Raw genomic sequence first — 19,611 nt, 5'->3', positions numbered from 1 at the left:
CAATAGTTAAATGTATTTAATAATCCTTGTCAATATTTTATATCCTCCAAACCCAGCCACATGTGTATGTATGCCTGTGACATGTGCATGTATGTGTGTGCCCACACACTAATCCTTGGCTATTGACAATTAAGGGGACTTGTATTGTGATGATATAAGCATCAGAAGACCATAGACATCTAAAGCTACCATCCTTCCAGGCTTCCACAGATATTTTGAATCATGATGTTGCCCTGGTTTTTCATATGGCTGGAGTGTTTCCAGAGGGCATCAGCTTTGGCCTTCTGTTCTAGGGAAGGGACTCTAACATTAGACTGACAAGATTCCCTGAAGGTGGGATTAGTGTAGATCTAAAGTAGGTCACCACTGGTCAGTTCTGACAGTTCCAAGGTTGCTCACAGACTGGGGTGGTGAGGCAGGGGGCTGGGCGGCGGGGGGGCTTCATTGCCAGGCAGCCCTGACAGTGCCCTTGCCAAGTGCCTCCTCTCTTCCTCAGCAACGTGTCCTGAGTACTTACTGTCCTAAGGTTTGTGCTGGGTCCTAGAAGGAAAAGACCAACATAGCTTGCATTCATGGAATCTAGTGGAGAAGACTGACATCTAAACAAAGGCAATGTAGAAATAAATGCATAACAGAGATAAATATACATTACCATGGGGCACCAAAAAGAGTGGTAAATTCTGTTTAGGGCAGTGATTTCCAACCCTTTTCCTCTCATGGCACACATAAACGAATTACTAAAATTCTGCGGCACACCAGAAAATGTATTTTTTGCCAATGTGACAAAAAACAGCTATAATTTTGATTCGTTCATATCATTGATTAAAAAAACATATATTTATTGATATCAGAGTGGGAGAGATAGAAACATCAATGATGGGAGAGAATCATTGATTGGCTGCCTCCTGCATGCACCACACTGGGGATCGAGCCCGAAACCTGGGCATGTGCCCTGACTGGTAATTGAACCATGACCTCCTGGTTCATAGGTCGACACTCAACCACTGAGCCATGCTGGCCGGGCCTGTGTTCTTTATTAATGCTATGTCATTCTTCATAGTTACTATATCTTTTCTCATGCTGTTGAGTATCTTGGTCATCATTATTCTGAACTCCGTATCTGATAAATTTTTTATCTCCATTTCATTTATCTCTTCTTCTTGGAGAATTCTCTTGTTCTTTCATTTGGGGGGTGTTTTTTTATCTCCCCATTTTGGCTGCCTGTTTGGGTTTGTGTCTATATATTAGGTAGATCTGCTAAGACTTTTAATCTCTAGTGCAGGACCATGTCAGATGCTGTTTCTGACTGGCCCTGAGTACCGTTTGGAGCGATCAGCAAGTCACAGCTTGTGGCTCCCTCTGCTGGGGCTGGGTGTCTGGAAAGGACCAAGATGTGCATGCACCAGGCTCTGCTTTTCCTAGCCCCAGGCCCAGGAGATCAGGCAAAGACTCTCTTATTTCTTATTTTGTACTTTTATCTTTACTAGTAACTCTTTTTTAAGTTATTACTATTTTTTCTAATTTTGTAAGCTAACTGATCAAATTCAGCATATTTTCAGTGTTCCTTGTTTTTTTCATAAGTGGATCAAGTGTATACTTTTCCTCAGATCTAGTTTGGCTGAACTTGACAAGTTTTAATACAGAGGTTTATCATTGTTTCATTTCTAAGGGGCATCTTTCATTTTTTATTTTGACTTTTCTTTTGGGAAGGTTTTGATTTACTTAGCCTTTCTTATATCATTATTGGTCTGTTTAGATTTTCTATTTCTTTCTGATTTAGTCTTGGAAGGTGTCTAGACATGTTTCCAGGAATTTATCCATTCTGTCTAGGTTGTCTAATTTGTTGGCATACAGTTATTCATATAGATGCCTTTCTTATTCTTCTTTTCCTTGTTTATTCCTGTTCCACTAGACCCTCAGATAATAACACATGTATTCAACACAATTATGTGTGCATCCAGCTTGGAGAGCAGTGCTGACCATTCTGACGCCCTGGCTATCCTAGACCCCTCCTCCCAGCCATGGTCTCATACTCTAACCTTTGCTTTTAGATTATTAGATTTCATCTTTGCTCTTGTGTATTATCTGCATTGCTTTTCCCAATTAATAGTTCTGTCATAATGTAATAGTGTTTGAGAAGAAAGGTTCTAATAGTAAGACTATCTGGGCTCAACTTCCAGCTCTGCTGCCCACTGAGATCTCTTAGTCTTCATTCCCTCCTCTGAATTTTTCTAGGTATCATGAAACATAAATGAGATAAAACAGAGTGTCTCTAATGGCCAGATCTGTCTCCCAAAGAGATTGGGGTTGGGGGCGGAGGGGCTGTTATTTAGGGCAGGAAGGGGGTCTTTTGAAATTTTTTTAAAGCCTCTTTGGCTGTGACCTCCTCTTTGTGCAGTTGAGTCCCATGATCACTCTTGATTGCAGCGTGCTGTTGGGGAACAGTGGTCTATTATTTAGTGATAAACAGAAATGAGATATCAAGCCAAGAAAAAGACATGGAGGAAACTTAAATGTATATTAAGTGAAAGAAGCCAATCTGAAAAGGCTACATAGTGCATGAACCCAACTACATGGTATTGTGGATAAAGAGAAACTATAAAGACAAATAAAAGGATCAGTGGTTGCCAGAGGTTTGAGCTGGGGAGGGAAGGATGATGGGTAGAGCACCGGGGATTTTTAGGGCAGTGAAACTATTCTGTACAGTACTATAATGGTGGATACATGTCATTATACATTTTTGTCAAAACCCATAGAATATACCACACAAAGCATTCACCCTAATGTAAGCTATGGGCTTAAGTTAATAATGTATCAATATTGGTTCATCAGTTATAACAAATGTCACACACTAATGCAAGATGTTAATAGGGGAAATTTGAGGAGGGGGTGATGAGGAAGTATATATGGAAACTGTACTTTCCAATCAATTTTTTTATAAACTTAAAACTGCTAAAAAAAAACAAACCCAACCTCACAGCTAACTAATTAAAACATTAAATAAGCCTCAAAATATAAGTATAAAGTTTAAAAATGTAAAGAAAAGACACTAGTTAATCATATTAATTTTAATATCTTTTAAGAGTTTAAACAGTCTCAGCAAAATAATTTTTTAGCTTTGAGACAGTAATTAAAGCTGTACAAATATATATAACCATTACCACCAACATAAATTATTCTTTAGATTTTAATATTTTTCAACAAGGAGAGCTGAGTCTTCTGTATAAAAATACCGTATTATTACTATAATGTGCCTTTGGATAATGTTCACAAGATGATACAGATTATGTTAACATTTACTACAAAGTCATAAAATACATAAAATTATTAGCAGTTGATAACATGACTCTTTTAAAAGAATATACAGTACTAATATTCCAGTCCATAAAATGGCAGGTTTAAATAAAGTTGTCATAAGTTCAAAATGTCTATTTTAAAAACCAATTTAGAAATAAAACTAAGACAAAAAATGGACTAAGTAAAATCACTGCTGCAGCAGCTGAATGCATCTGCTCTTCAGAGCACATGTGAGTGCTCTGAGTTAGTGCTGAGTCAATGATCAGCAGTGAGTTTGCTTTGGGGAACCAGCTGACATCCTATCACCCTTATGTCCAATAGGAACACAGAAACAAACATATTTTGAAAGTCTGATGAACACACATCACAGTTTTACGAACTTTCTTGATGTGAACATGGGAGAACCTTGACTTGGTTCATTTGGGAGTCATCAAGCCATTGGGTTTGATAGTTACCACGAATTCATAGCAATTGTATTGGTCAAAATTAAACAATAGGCTCTTTTCCCACTAAAATCAGATGGCATAATTTTGAAATCTCTATGTTAAAGATAAATTTATTTCTAAGAAATACATGCTGCTCAAGATTGGCATTATCATTGCTTCTGTAATTTCAAAGTAGACAAACAAATGATAAGTTACCATGTTCCTGCCATTGTTGAAGTGGTAGAGTAGAGCCTTGGCCAAGTAAGAACTATAAGTGACAGCCCACAACACTACCTAATTGCTATAAATAACAAAAACACAACAAACCTCTGAGGCCAAAGGATGAAATATTAAGTAGTTTAGGCAAATGGACAACACATGAAAACTAAACACTTCTGGAGGCATTTTTTAAAAAGCTTCTCATACTTAGTATCTATTAATTTGTATATCAAGTACTTGATACTTTGGCAAATAGTTTATTCAATACTTTTGTAAAGTCCTACCCATATATCAGTCCTACCCATATATGGGCAACAAAGCCAAGAAAATGCATTTCATTTTTAGGAAAGAAAATAGGAGATGAATTTTGCTCTTCAAAGTACCACTATTACATAGTTCTTCCAGAACTCAGTAGAAGTAGACATCTGTAGACACTTCCCAAGGTCAGAGGACTCTGGGGCAGTGCTATGGGGCTTCACAGCAGGCTCCTACCGGTGGCCTCCGTACTTGGCCACCCAGTCTGTCCTCCCATGCACTGAGGGAACTGGCTGTGCACGGTTCACCATATTGATGTTCTTGGCTGTAGGATTGTAAGTAGGTCCTGAAAATTGCCCCCGACCAGTTGTGTTCCAGGTATATTCTGAAAGAAATCAGAATCAGAAATTAGAATGTTTTATTTTATAATTTAATTCAAAATAAAGCAATCATCCTCTCATTTTGTGGGGAAATTTTGAATTTATCTTTTAAAAAAATATATATTTTTATTGATTTCAGAGAGGAAGGGAGAGGGAGAGAGAGATGGAAACACCAATGATGAGAGAGAATCATTGACCGGCTGCCTCCTGCATGCCCCCTACTGGGGATCGAGCCCACAACCCAGGCATATGCCCTTGACCAGAATCGAACCCATGACCCTTCAGGCAGCAGGTCGATGCTCTATCCACTGAGCCAAGCCGGCTATGGCTGAATTTATCGTTAAAAGATTAATTTGGTGGTCTCTAAGGGTTTTTTTAAATATTAAAACTAGAAATTCTAGTGTAGTATTTTGTTGACACCAGTTGATATTTTCAGTAGCTTTAGAGCTATTTCTCCTGGTTTACAGTTCTGATACTGCTGCTCTTTCTGACTTGAGTTGCGACTGCCCATCACGTTTAGATAGGGAACACCCAACTAAGATGACCAAGTTCAATGAGCAGTATGCATAGTGTTAGTGGCTTCATAAAATTGCATTGTGGTAACATCTAAGTAATCTTCAAGCACAGTATGACAGAAAATGTATTCAGAATTGTGAATCCTGTAAAGTGCTGGCTTCATGCAGCTACAAATAGATTTCTTTTTAAACATTAAAATGTAGTTTTTAGAGTCAAACTTAATTTTTTATTGGCAAAAGAATGGATGATAACAGAATCCCTCTAAAAGGTGAGCCATTCCTAGGATTCCAAACCTTTCATCACAAGGTTTGTTATACATTTGGCTGAGTGAAATTTTATATTGTTGAATATTTGTTATCTGAACAATTTGTTAAAGTTGCTTGAATATCTCAAATGACAAAGCAGTAAGTCACTTTACAGAGAACTTCAGTATCTTCAGTCCCTCCTTCCCCCCCTCCTCACTTCAAACTGCCAGCTAGGTAGGTGTCAGGTATTCTCTTTAAGGAGGGTTGTTTGATCTTTCCTTTTGGGATTTAAATATCTTTTCACACTGTGTGGCTGCTGTCATTTTGGATTAAACTCTGAGTCAATTTTGAAGGGAGTCTGACCATTTTGTATACCTAACATAAATAGGTATGCTCTACCTGTGTGGTGTCCCTGGTTTTTCTTTATTTCATGTAACATTGGGAATGTAGGAGGAACTTATGGGAGCATGTGGGTCCTGATGTGCTGCTATCAGTTTAAAGGGAACAAAACATTAAGTGAGGAACCACCCTGGTGACAATCACTGTCTGCTGTGTAGACTGGTTGGGACAGAGTCCAAGAGCCGTCCCCTTGGTGGTTGGACAGATCATTTCATCCTATTCTTAACTCGTTTTTAAAATCCTCACAAGTGAAGCCAATAAAAGCAACCTCACAAAGGCAGGGACAAGGTATCTAGAAGGCAGTTAAATACATCCTGGTGTCCAGGCCAGCCCTTTAGTTCGGACCCCTAACACAGATGAGCATCAGTCTGTTCATTCAGTGCGCTGGTACCCCCAGCAGAGGAGAGAGCGAGTTGAGGGGATGGGAGTGGAGGGAGGAGGGAAAGAGAGGCCATGAGCCCAGGTGATTCAGAGAAGGGGAATGGGGACCCATTCTTAAGTTAACACTGGTGGGAAGTCAGGGGATTGGGGAGTGAAAATTGGACAAGCTTTTCCCCAGGTCCTGACAGCCAAAGTTGGGTCCTCAATGCATTTGAAGGAAACTGTCCAGGTGGAGATTTGTAAAACCTTCAAAAAAGGAATCATTTTGCCAAGAAGGCAAATGCTGACATTTAGGATTCCTTTCTGAGAAGTAATAGTTTTAGGACTCAAGTACCTTTGGTCAAGAACTAGTCACCGACAAAGGAGGCCAGATCACACGACAGGGCAAGAAATGTTTTTTGTGCCTTAGCTGGACCACGCTCTGCGTGGCACCCCTCCCAGCAGGGGCACAGTCAGCCCCCTAATCCTTGCTGTGCGTTTACTTTAAAAACTGCAGGTGTCCTATTAAGGGCATTTCACTTCCTGTACACAATGTCTGCTGAAGGAAAAGGTGGCAGCCTCTAGTCAAGGATTTAACCAGTGCCACTACTATATAACTTTTAGCAAGATTTAAAAAACCCTCTAAAATGGAGATCATACAGGGTAGGGGAAAGTAGGTTTACAGTTGTTTGTATGGAAAATAATATAAGAATAAATAATATAAGAATAAATTCTGTGCTTTTTGTACTCATGACTATAAACCTACTTTTGCCCCACCCTGTAGTACCTTCTGTAACGGAGTCATTGGGAGGGTTAAATGAGTTGATGTATACAGAGCTCTTAGAACAGGGCCCTACAGGGCGGCTCTATATGAAAGAAGTCACCCCTCAAGTCTGTGTTACTGTCAAGGCAGCGGGTGAGGAGGTTTTAGCAGGATTTGTGATGAGAGATTACATGGGGAGGAAGAAAGAAATTTGACTTTTTTTCCTCTCAAAATTTGAGAGTAAGGAAGAGAAACAGCGGAAAAGGAGACTAAGAGAGGAGGGAAATAGTTGAGTAAACATGGTAATGACCTGTTTGTTTTCCCGGGGAAACTGTGACACAGGTGGGAGGGCTGGAGGACACAGCTTACAGAACAGTGTTTCCTAAGGATCTGCACTGACCACTTGAGAATGATTAGTATTTACTTCTTTTTGTCCCTTTCCTCCTATCACCACCTGTAGGAAAATCTGATAAGCAGAGTAAATGAAGAGATGAAAAGTTACGAGGAAGCATTTACTTTAAAAATGAAAACAGGAATATGCAGGCTAATCTGACAGAATAATTCATAAAAAGCTCTTCAATATCTTATAAAATATGTTTAAAAAGACCCATTTTCACCCTCTAAAAGCAGGTACTCAGGTAACAAAATTAATTGAAACATTATGACTTTTTGCTTTTACATTAAAAATTGCTACTGCCCGGCCGGCGTGGCTCAGTGGTTGAGCGTCGACCTGTGAACCAGTAGGTCAGGGTTCGATTCCCGGTCAGGGTACATGCCCGGGTTGTGGGCTTGGTCCCCAGTGTAGGGGCGTGCAGGAGGCAGCTGGTCCATGATTCTCTCTCATCATGGATGTTTCTATCTCTGTTTCCCTTTCTCTATGAAATAAATATAATTTAAAAAAAATTGCTACTGCCTGGCCAGTGTGGCTCAATGATTGAGCATTGACCTGTGAACCAGGAGGTCACGGTTCGATTCCTGGTCAGGGTACATGCCCAGGTTGCGGGCTCAATTCTCAGTAGGGGGCATGCAAAAGGCAGCCGAATAATGATTCTCTCTCATTAATATGCTTCTTTCTTTCCTCTCTGAAATCAATAAAAATATCCTTTAAAAAATTTGCTACTAAGCCATGGCTAATAGGCTGGCTTAAAAATTTGAGGCTTCATAAAAATTACTGCTTTATATAACATGTTTATATATTTTGTTTCAGCAGAGAGGTAATGAGGCAGTTCTTTCCACAGCTAAGGTAACCAAGTACTGTTTAAGCAGCTGTGATAAGAAATAAAAAATTACAAAAGTTCAATGCTTTTTACAATTTTAGCTCCAATAGTGTAAAGTTTTAAGATTGGCAACTCCTACTGGAGTTTTCATATAAGATCCTGGTTAGGATAGGATGTGAGAATACTTTTGGAGTCAACTTTTAAACTAAACTACAACTAATATCTTACCAAACTTCTGATTAGCCACCTTAGTGTTTATTTTAGGTGCTTTAATGAGGATATCTACTTTAGATGACCATAATTTAGAGAACATTCCTAGTCAAATCTGGTCAGCTCAGTACAAAATCATCACCCCAATTTCATGAGCGATCCCTGACTGTGGCTGTCACATGCCACACCGCCGCAGAGCAGGCGACCTGGAAAGTCATACACCGCAGGCTGGAGGGACACACCCTCTCACCACCCGCCAAGCGAAAGCCAGTGGAAGCTCTGCCACAGTTCAGTTCCGTGCTCCCAAATGGGACCACAGAGGAGGCCTGTTAACGGATACGTAACAGACGCTCAGCATTCATTAAGCTTCCATGCTGCCTGGTCCTGGGCGGGCGGCTCTGAAAAATGCATCTTCTCACGTCTCATGATGCAGCACAGCACACTCTTTGGAGTCAGACAGTTTCTATCCGTGCTTTACCAGTTACTAGCTGTGTGACCCCAGGCAAATTACTTAATGTCAATTCCCTGGTCTGTAAAAGGTCTACCACCAGGTCCTTAGGAGGGTTGCATGGTACAGTCTGTGCATCTGGCTGAGTAACCACTTAATTAGAGGGAGCTCTTATGTACTGGACGCTCAAACCACAGCTTTGGAAGAAAAACAGGACATTTTGCCAAGAACAATTAAAACTGTTGTTAATAAGGTGAGACCACTTGGGAAAAGTGACGGTGGGAACATTGAAAAGCTTGTGTCTGAGCAGAACCCTCACACACACACCTGAAGCCGTTCTTACCTGGAGCCGCTGTGCTGAGAGGCGCTAAGTGTATCCTCTGGCCAGCCGACCCCACTTCTTTCTTGAGAAAGGAAGGAACGTATCCTGACTGACCGTAAGTAGCGTAACTTCCAGGATTTCCTAGTGATGTGTCATAAAGTTTCACTGTCAGAAGGTGAATATTTTACAGCACCAGAGAGAGTAACTTTGAATACTACCCCTACTAATTCTATAGTCTTTCTTTGAGCATCTGCTAGATTCCAGGCACAGCACTATGGTTTAACATATTCCTATTCAGTCCATATAACAACCCTCTTAGATGCATATTATTATCCACACCTGTGGCTCTTAGACTTCGCCGAAGTTCTCGCAGCTGACAAGTGACCAAGCTAAAATCTTAACCAGAGGCTGAGTTCCCCTGAACATACCAGGTTTTTAGGCTCCAGTTCTTAACATGGGGATGTCTCCAGCCAGAAGCCCCCTCCCTGCGGTGCCCTGTGCTCCTCTTCATTTCGTAAAATCTCTGTGATAGTGAACTATTCTCAGGGTTGTTGTAGGGACTGAATGAGATGCATGCAAAACACTGAGCACAGAATCTGTGTTCAGCAAGTGTCAGCTGTCCTCTTCCTCCTCCTCATCACTATTAGTGAATGACCAATCGAGGGGCAGCACAGGGATGGGTTCAAAGGGGAAAATCTAAGGCAGGAGACCAGTTAGGAGGGCACTGCTAGAGCTGAAGGGGAGGTTACGAAGGTCTGAACTAACGCAGTCAGAGGGGACGGAGAGGCAACTGAGTGGGGATATGGGGTGAAAGGGGAAGAGAGAAATATAAATGTCTGACATGTCGGTGACTAAGGCCAACAATGTGAGGAGAATCAGGTGTTGAGGAAGATACGGGGCCTGTGGGGTATTCAAGTCACAGAGATGGAGCAGGTGGGAGGTTTGGAGTGACCAGGTAAGGCGGTCATGGGGCTGCGGGCCTGGAAGAGTCAGAAGGATTGCAAGACGAGCCAAGACCCAGGGTAGAACCCCAGGGAGCACCAGCATTGGGGAAGGAAGGGACCCGGTGGAGGAGAGAGAATAAAAAGGTAGATGGTAGGAAGAGCAGGCTCTAAAAACTCAAGAGAACACAGCGTGTGAAGACAGGAGTTACAGATGAGGTGCAGAGGTCTGGAGGGACAGCATTGCCCAGCGGATCTGGCCACCAGGATAATGCCAGGACCTAGCGGGAGCTGCTGCAGAAGCCTGAGGGTAAAAACTCCAGGGAGCTGAGCAACCTGGGAATATGAGGAAAAACCACCACAGCTGCTCTTTTAAGGAGCACAGCTGTGCAGGACAGGAGACCTGGCAGAGGAAAGGTGAGACGGTGCTCACAGCTTTGGGGTCTGCAAAGACCTGTTCATGTGGTAGCTACCACGGGAGCACGCTTTACATGGTGTGATCTGTTCACCGGTCTGGACTCCGACCTTCCGTGTTCCTGATGTCTGCCACGGGGCTGTGCACAGTAGGTTCGCAATAAGTGTTTGCTCTTGAACCAACAAATGTCAAAAAACAATGCTACTTCTCAGATCCGAAAGGATTTTACACAGTAAAATCAGTTGATACAATTTTTAACAATACTGAATTTGGCATAAGCACCGCAGTCTTATTGGACCCTTCTTTTCCCTCCAGTACTCATTTTAAATCACTTCAAAAGGCTTTTTGAAAGGAAGTTCAAGGCAGTGGTCACATTTAGTAGCAACTTCAGAACATCTCTCTTGCTCTTATCCTCATCACCAGAGCAAACACTTATTAAGCACTGTTTGACAAAAATCCTAGGAATGGCTATATAATAACACCTGGGTAAATACTATTTCCTCCATTTTATAGATGGGGAAACTGATTTAGGGACCCTATGTAACCCGTCTAAAATGGCAAGGCTGGTGAGTAACAGTATGGGGGGTGTCAGACTCTAAAAGCCACACACTGAACGTCTTAGGAGGCTTCTGCCTATTGGAGGAAGGAGTTGCTCAGGAAAAATGTGTAGAAAATGACCTAAAGAGAAGTCTTCTTAAATTATTTTGGCTTATCACGTGAAGTACCTTTTGAGCTGCCAATTTTCAGGTTGGAGCCAACCGTCAGCACTGTTTAAAGCAGCAACACCGACTCTCTACAAAATGCACCATCTCTATTAACCTGGGCAACCTTTTCTTTTTAATGACTGTTAATGCTTAAGAAATAAGTTTCAAAACTTTAAAAAATACAGGAATATCTATTACAAAGTTAGAGAATATCTTTCTCAGTAGACTTACTTAATTTGTATAATTATCATAATTTAAGAAGACAAGCATAGAGCTTCAGAGCCCCAACTACTGCAGAGAGGTGTTCCTGATGTGGAATGTGTCCCTTCTCCACCTGATCTGGCTCCGAGAACAGGAGATCTTGCCCTTCACAGTGGCCTTTTATGACAAGATTTGGGGTAAATGTTGAGAAGGAAATTGAACAAGAGGTTCAAAGAACAAGTTGCACTCATCTATAATGCCCAGAATTTACCTTGTGGGTCCTCTAATTTCTCAGGAAAACTTTCATTGCATGATAGTTTTTCAATTGGTTTAATTATGCTTTCTTCTACAGAGAAGGCAGATGGAAAGAAAGAATAATAAGGAAAATATTTTAAGAAAAGTAGAGAAAAATGGAATAGATGATTAATGAAAAGATCCATAAAGAACCCTTACTATGAAAAAATCTCATGTGTTATCACAGCTTTCATTTGATGGCAAAGTTGCAGTGCTGTCATTTGCACTGATTTGTATTTAAGTGGTTGGTTCAATAAACAGTATTTTTTTTTAAACTGAGAAAAAAATAAGTAAATTACAGTGCTGCAATGTTGACACCTGAGCACAAATTAAATGGGTAACCTGAATCTTCAGTGTCTGGAAAATTTTAAAATGCCCAAAGTGAGTTGATGTCGTATCAGAACTACTGAATTGCTACACAGTGATTCCCAAACTTTTTGATCCAAAACCACCTACTTTAAAAAAAAAGAATTCTTTACTTCTTCACACACTTTAGGTTGATATCTAAAATTTTTCACCCTAAGTTTTAGTTTCAAAAGATGTAATTTATGGCATATTATAATTATAGACATTTAAAAATAAAACTATTACATCTCTTTAAATATAACCAAAGGAGTCTAAGTATCATAGTGATTTTTATGCCTACCAATACTGACTTAAGAAACACATGACCAGGTTTTATTTCTAAAAGTTGGAAATTTCATAATAATCCCTTTTTTCTCTAGAGTTTTACTTTCATTCATAACTCCCAAATTTTACCCAAATAATTACTTTAGACTTAAGAGTCTTTAAATTGTAAACTGAAATCTTTAAAAACTTGCTTGTAACCATAAGCATATTAAAATACTTTTTTCTGTACTAAGTTAGTTTTAATGCTTTACTGTATATAATTAATCAAAAAGACGAATATCTAAATTTTGATTACTATACATGAAAAGCAACTTTGGGGGAAATTAATCTATTAACTTCCCCCCAAATTAAAAGAGAAATATGGGACCTTTTTCAAGTCTTCATGTATCCACAAATGAATACTACTTGTTGCTAAAATCAGACAGCATTCAATATCAATTCTATTGGTTTTTTTATTTTATTTTTGGGGATGGAAGTCCTAAAAAACCATGTTATTGTAAACCAATAGTTGGGAACGAAAGGTGTTTTGTTACAGCTATATCACTGTAGTCTTTGAATTTATTAAAGTTATAGACCAATAGTCATATTGTGATCTCATAAAAAGTGATTTTTACTTACCTGTTAGCTAATAACTCATTTAGGTTCTCCTTCAATTTTTTGAAAGTTAAGAACTGGAAACACTTGACTTAACAAGGCCTTGTTCCCCAATCATGTTCTCAATACTGACATCAAACTATCCCTCCTTTCATAGCCACCCCAGATATTTTTACACTTTGGGGAAATAGGAAACACACCATAGTAGACAGTGAGAAGTCTTCTTTTCTTTTGTAAAGTAGGAGAACAGAAACACTTGCTCAGGCAGATTCATTTTAGGAAAGAATCCATATGGAAGTTGAGATCTGGAAAAGGATTCCCTTAAAACTATCTGTGCTCAAGCACCAGGTGGAAACCCTTTGTGTTCCCCCAAGGGTATCTCGGTTGGAAGGAGGCGGCTGCAATATATTTAAAAGTAAAAATCTGCAGAAGAAAAACAATGAAAATTTATACTTTAAATGTATTCTTGCTTTACCTGCGTTACTCCTTTTGAAAGCAAGTTCTGCCCCAATGGGTCCCAATGACTTAGGAAATAATTGATTACTCCAAGTATATGGATTTATATCCTTTCCACTGGCTATCAAGGACACGTTCTTAGGATTTACACCTTAGAAGAACAAAATAGTCATTTCAAAGTTTAGAGTGTGATCATAAACTTGAAGGAAAAATACATTATACATACAAACAAAGGTTAGAAACAACTTGGGGGAAGAGAATGGAAATAACTTTTGTTTACAGTATAGCAAATACTTGCTTTTTTCTGAATCTTAACGTGATCCTAAACCCTAATAAGCACAATCACCTGAAATCCTCACAGTGTGTTTCATAAACATAAGATATTTTCTAAAACACAATAATTAAACGTTGGATATTTTTTTACTAAAATGTCTGGTAAAAATTACAGTGGTACAAACATTTTCTTCAAAAAGATATTTCCAAGTCATCACTTATTTTGAGTGTGTGCTCTGTGCCAGACCTCTGAGGACCACTCAGTGTGGCTGGGAAAACAGATATGTGGCCAAGAATGCCGGGAGCCTGGAAGTTCAGAGTAGAGGTGTAAAGATCTGTCTGTGAAGCTGGCTTCTATATTAGGATGAAATCTAAACAGTTAAATTATTTCTGATTTTCTGAAATCTGAAATGTGGAGTCAACCTTAGGCTTTGGTACCAGTGATCAAAAGATGTTATTTTAACCCACTTTTAAGAGATTGAAATCTTCTTGACTTGCTTTATTTTTACTGACAATTAAATTGGACAATTAAGTAGGAGGCACTGAGACATCACACAGTCTACGGCTCTGGGTCACACCTGTGGCGTTTCCTTTAGCTAGCACAATAGAAAGCCTCACTGAGGACTGCCAGTACTGCAGGAAGTTAGCAACTGTTTCCAGGTAGTCTGAGTTTTTGCTTTTCACAAAGGGAATTCCTCAGCAGGGTTTCACATTTATGAGATATATAATTGCAGCCTTGTTTTGAAGCCAGAAACAAACCTGCTTTTCTGTACCAAGCTTCAAGATGACCTATCAACAGTTTTCTAAGGAAAACACTCCATCAGGTAAATAATTTTCCTTTCTTATAAGATGTAGCTCCTTATGGATTTTGATTTCTAACAGAACACCTACAAACAGAACTACAGTAGGCTATATTACCTGACAATAAAGAAAATATACTAGGTAACAATTACTCATTAAAAACATTTTTACAATAAAAAAATCTTTATTCAAAAACAAAGTGCAAACCCTTTCTAAACCTTTTCCTGTTTCATTCTTTTATCTCCTCAATTACTGACAACAGGAGTGGATTCTTATTGGATTCCTAGAACTGAAATTTATATTATTGCCTAAAAGGTAAACAGAAAAAATACGTCACGCATCAATCTCTTGCTACCAGTCTAGTCTCAACCTCTTCTCTCATCTTCCTTAACCCTCCCAAACAAGCTTCTGGGAAGTGAAGACTCACTTCTGGAGGCTGAGGGGTGGAAAGCAAACCTTCCTTAGATGAACCAAGTGGCCTGCTTATTACATTCAGAATGCTGTAAATGACTATGCCCATGACAGCACAAAAGAAAAAGACCATCTCTTCCTCCTGCTGGACTAAAGATTATCTGTATAGATCATCAGTGATTTAAAAATTGATCCCCTTTGGACTTAATTGAATTTTAAACCTTTTAAAGTGGATTTTGAAGAGAAAATTCTACAACATAAACTCCCCACCATCTGTCTAGATCTTTCTCCTAAACTCCAGATTAATACACCCAATTGTCTACTAGATACATCAACTCAGATGTTTAACAGGCATCCCAACCTTAACTCCTGATTCTCTACTTCCACACTCCAGTCCTCTCTTAAGCTTCCCTTTTTCAGTTAAAATCACCACCATCTACCCAGTTGCCAAGTCAAAAACCCAAAAGCCAACACTAACTCCTTCCATTCTTTACCATTAACCATACTAATCTATCCGCAAGTCCTATCAGTTCCACTACTGAAATACATCTAGATTTTACCCAGTTCTCTACCTGCTTTTACAATTATGGAACACACCTTTATCCTTGCTATCCAGACATATACAATAGCGTCTTGACCAACCTCCTTGCCTGTCTTGAGCCTCTAGCACAGTGGTTCCCAACCTTTTTTGGCCATGTCCCACCTAAGCATCTCTAAAATCCTGATGCCCTCCCTCTGACATATAATTCTTATTATTCAAAAAGTGAACTCCCATTCACGTGGAGGAAGCCGAAAAGGCCATTAACTTGGTCTAAACAAATTTCCAAAAACATGAAAGAGAAGAATAAAAGAACAAAAGGACAGTTGAAGTACTGAGGAAAAAATCACTAAGAAATTGTTAAAAAAATAATATGAAGTGATATGAAAAAATAGCAAATAAAGTTTCAAAACATATAACAGAGAACTGAAATGCATAAATATGTCACAATATATCTTTATATACTCTATATGAAGCCCCTAGAACAGTGATGGCGAACCTATGACATGTGTGTCAGAGGTGACACTCGAACTCATTTTTTTGGTTGATTTTTCTTTGTTAAATGGCATTTAAATATATAAAATAAATATCAAAAATATGTCTTTGTTTTACTATGGTTGCAAATATCAAAAAATTTCTATATGTGACACGGCACCAGAGTTAAGTTAGGGTTTTTCAAAATGCTGACACGCCGAGCTCAAAAGGTTCGCCATCACTGCCCTAGAACCATAAGAATACAAAAAATTCACTGTTAATAACTCATTCTCAAATTGCCCCCCTTAAAAATCAAATTGCCCCCCTGTGGGAACCACTGCTCTATCATGTTCTACTCAGCAGCCCAAATGATATTTCAAAAGCATAAATCAGATCATTAAGGAAACAGTATAAACATCCTACATTTTCTAAAAAGCTGTAATGGGGTGTAAGCATTGTTTTAATAACATGTAGCATTTCCTAAAGGCATAGCTTTGCTGGGGGAAGGGTGCTATTTATTTGAGTCATATTCTTCATCTTGAGTCACGGCTGCCAGGTAGTTCTAGGGCAGTCTTCACAGAAGCAGGAGGCCCAGAAAAGCACTTGGTAACAAGTACTGACATGGCTGAGGCAGCAAAGAGCATGTGATTGTATTATTTCACAGGTGCCCTTTCTACAAAGATTCCAAGACACGTGAGCCTGACTTATCTATATTGTTGTTAGCAGTAAACATTTTATTTTCTCTACTTACCTGGAAGGTACCTTGATTGTTTTAAGTAGTACTGTTTAGCTGTTGAAGCCGTTGATAATTTGGAATCAGATTTTAGGGAAATAGCAGCAGGTAAGCTCTTGTTTTCCACTGCTGAGTGGTTGGAGCCTGAGGGTACTGACTCTGGAAGCCTTGGAAGTCAACATAAGGCAGCATTACAGAGGGAAGAGTGAGAAGATGACACTATTTCTCACCCACCCTTTGCACACCTTTTCAATACAGTCAAGGTGACCTCACAAATGGTTTCCACCAGAGTCTTTTTGCTGGTAGGAACACTAACTGACAACCTTTACCCCCAATAAATATTAGGCAGTGCATAGAATTATTTCTAATACTAGACATTACGTGACAGCTTTCTAACTGAGCACCAAATTGCCTGTGTATATGTTTCTACTTTCCCTACAATTGCTATAGTTGTGGGTTTATGATGTGGGAAGACATGTGGAAAGGGAAGGCAATCATTGCCATGTCACTGTCTACTGAAGTTTATAATGTATAAAGTAAGAGACTGACACTGACTTGGCTGCCCTTAGAACTGCTGGCCACCCCGGCCCACTTTAGGAGAACCCTAGACACAGGTAGGCCCCTCATTAGAAACAGTGCCACCCATTTCTGATGTCTTTCCCTTCCCCACAGTCCACTGTAGTCACACCAATTGCTGAAATTCTAGTAATTTTCAACATAGTTACTTTAAAAAGACTTTCCTCTCCTCCTCAAAGTGGTCTTCCTCAAGACAGAACTCTTAGAGCTCCCTGCAGCTCTCTCATTAGTGGTCCTTAATACACACTCTGTCTTGTGCTACAGTTACTTGAAGGTTTTATTTCTGCTGCTATACATTTGATAGACAGAAGACAGACTATATCATATTCATTCCTCTGCTTAATACCAACTAGGTACTTAGTAAATGTCTATTGAGTATGAATACAAGTTTAAATATAAATTAGTGTAAATATCTTAAAAGAACATAATCATTAAGTAAAGGTTTTACACGTCAGTATTTGGTACTTTGTATTCTTTATGGGGAAGACCAGGTTGCCTGAGAAACTGAGCAGAGAATAGCAGAGTTCATCCAGCTCATCAAGTACTTGAGCTCCTGCTGCGTAAGAGGTAGTGTGGTACAGAAGAGACAGAGAGATCTGGATTTGAATTGAGCCTCATCTGCCCTTGGGCAACCTATTTATTTATTTAAGATTTTTAAAAGTGATTTTTAGAGAGAGAGGAAGGGAAAGGGAGAAAGAGAGAGAAACATCAATTGGCTGCCTTCTGCATGCCCCCTACTGGGGATCAAGCCAGCCACCCAGACATGTGCCCTGATGGGTAATTGAACTGGCAACCTTTCAGTGCATAGGACGACACCCAACCGACGCAGTCACAATGGCTGGAGCCAACCTATTTAACCTCTCTGAGGCTCAGTGTCCTATTCTGTAGGTATTTTTAATGAAGTATAAAAATTATAAATAAGCCGAAACCGGTTTGGCTTAGTGGATAGAGCGTTGGCTGCGGACTGAGGGGTCCCGGGTTCGATTCCGGTCAAGGGCATGTACCTGGGTTGCGGGCACATCCCCCAGTAGGAGATGTGCAGGAGGCGGCTGATCGATGTTTTCTCTCTCATCGATGTTTCTAACTCCCTCTCTGAGGCTCAGTATCCTATCTGTAAAAAATCAATAAAATATATTTTAAAAAAATCATAAATAAAATTTAGGTAGGCACTTAATAAATGGTAGTATATTAATAATTATTATGTCTAAAGTATATAAGGCAATTTAAAGATACCAAAAAAATGGAAGAAATACCTATATTAAAAAGTCATTGTTATAGAGTTTCTCTTTTTCTAAAGGATTTCTAGAGAAAAGGAATATTTGATGTTGAAGAAATTTACTAACTGTCCCCTTGCCAGAATCAAGCACGTAAACTACAAACTTGATCTTAACTCTGGGTTTTGATTCAAACATCTTCTACCTCTAAAAATAAAGGGGTGGAAAAAAGTAGGTTTAAAGTTGTGAGTATGTGAAAGAGTTTATTCTTGTTTTATTATTTAATTACTGTATTATTTATTATTCATATTATTAACCTACTTTTGCCCACCCCTGTATATGATAAAGTTCAGCTGAAATGAGAGTGACATAGGTTTAAAAAGAAAAGTTTTCAAGTTGTCTACATAGTACACCAATGGTTTTCAAACTCTTTTGCTCCCAGTTGCAAAGAATTGTTTAAAAAAACAACTATGTAGCTCCCTGCACATGTTTAAGTTGAAGTCTATAATTTTCATCATAAATTAAATAATCTTATTTCTTTTTACTTATTAATAGCAGATAAAAAACAGTAAATATTCCATAAGATGAAATATTATGAGGATTTACTACTTCATAACCTTAAAAATGTCCCTCTCTCGCAGTTGGCATTACACTTAAAAAAATATGTATATATACACATACATACATACCAGAGGCCCGTTGCATGAAATTCATGCATGGGGAGGAGGGGGGGGGGGGGGTCCCTAGCCCGGCCTGCACCCTCTCGCAATCTGGGACTGCTGGCTCCTAACCACTCGCCCGCCTGCCTGCCTGATCACCCCTAACCACTCTGCCTGCCTGCCTGATGGCCACAACCACTCGCCTGCCTGACTGCCCCTGCTTGCCTACTTGCTTGCCTCATCGCCCCAAACCACCTCTGCCTTGGCCCCTGCCGCCCCAGCTTCGTCTGGAAAGACGTCCGGAATGATGTGTGGAAAGTTGTTCGGCTGTCCGGTCTAATTAGCATATTACGCTTTTATATTATAGAGGCCCGGTGCACAAAAATTTGTGCACTCGGGGGGGGTGGGGTTGGAGGGGGGTCCCCCAGCCCGGGCTGTGCCCTCTCGCAGTCTGGGAACCCCTCAAGAGATAACGACCTGCTGGCTTAAGGCTGCTCCCCGGTTGGGAGAAGGCAGGTCCAATTTCCTAAGTGCAGCCCCTGGTCAGGCTCAGAGCAGGGCCGATTGGGGAGTTGGGGCGCCGCCCCGTCATGCACAGAGCAGGGCGATCGGGAAGTGTGATGCCACCCGTAGTCATGCTC

General features: G+C 39.9%; 1 protein-coding gene across 14 annotated transcripts in view; it reads right to left on the bottom strand.

Annotated features, from left to right (window-relative positions):
• Positions 1-3,062: 3,062 nt before the first annotated feature.
• MAK (male germ cell associated kinase) overlaps positions 3,063-19,611 on the bottom strand; it is a 59,037-nt gene continuing 42,488 nt past the window's right edge. For 3 of the 14 annotated variants that reach the window (XM_023757408.1, XM_023757409.1, XM_023757410.1), the window contains exons 11-14: positions 16,540-16,688; positions 13,311-13,442; positions 9,078-9,197; positions 4,183-4,581 (exon numbers count right to left, since the gene is read on the bottom strand). In XM_023757408.1, the coding sequence (XP_023613176.1) occupies positions 4,430-4,581; positions 9,078-9,197; positions 13,311-13,442; positions 16,540-16,688 (553 nt within the window). In that variant the 3' untranslated portion in view covers positions 4,183-4,429. Of the gene's footprint in view, positions 4,582-7,169; positions 7,326-9,077; positions 9,198-11,588; positions 11,664-13,035; positions 13,259-13,310; positions 13,443-16,539; positions 16,689-19,611 lie in introns of those variants that run through there. The other 11 variants (XM_006092926.3, XR_002830301.1, XR_002830303.1 and 8 more) reach the window with 11 other exon arrangements.

The sequence above is a fragment of the Myotis lucifugus genome, unplaced genomic scaffold (genome assembly GCF_000147115.1).
Source record: "Myotis lucifugus unplaced genomic scaffold, Myoluc2.0 scaffold_107, whole genome shotgun sequence".
NCBI lineage: Eukaryota > Metazoa > Chordata > Mammalia > Chiroptera > Vespertilionidae > Myotis > Myotis lucifugus.
The sequence above is the reverse complement of the archived record's forward strand: the minus strand, read 5'-3'. Positions and strand labels throughout refer to the sequence as shown.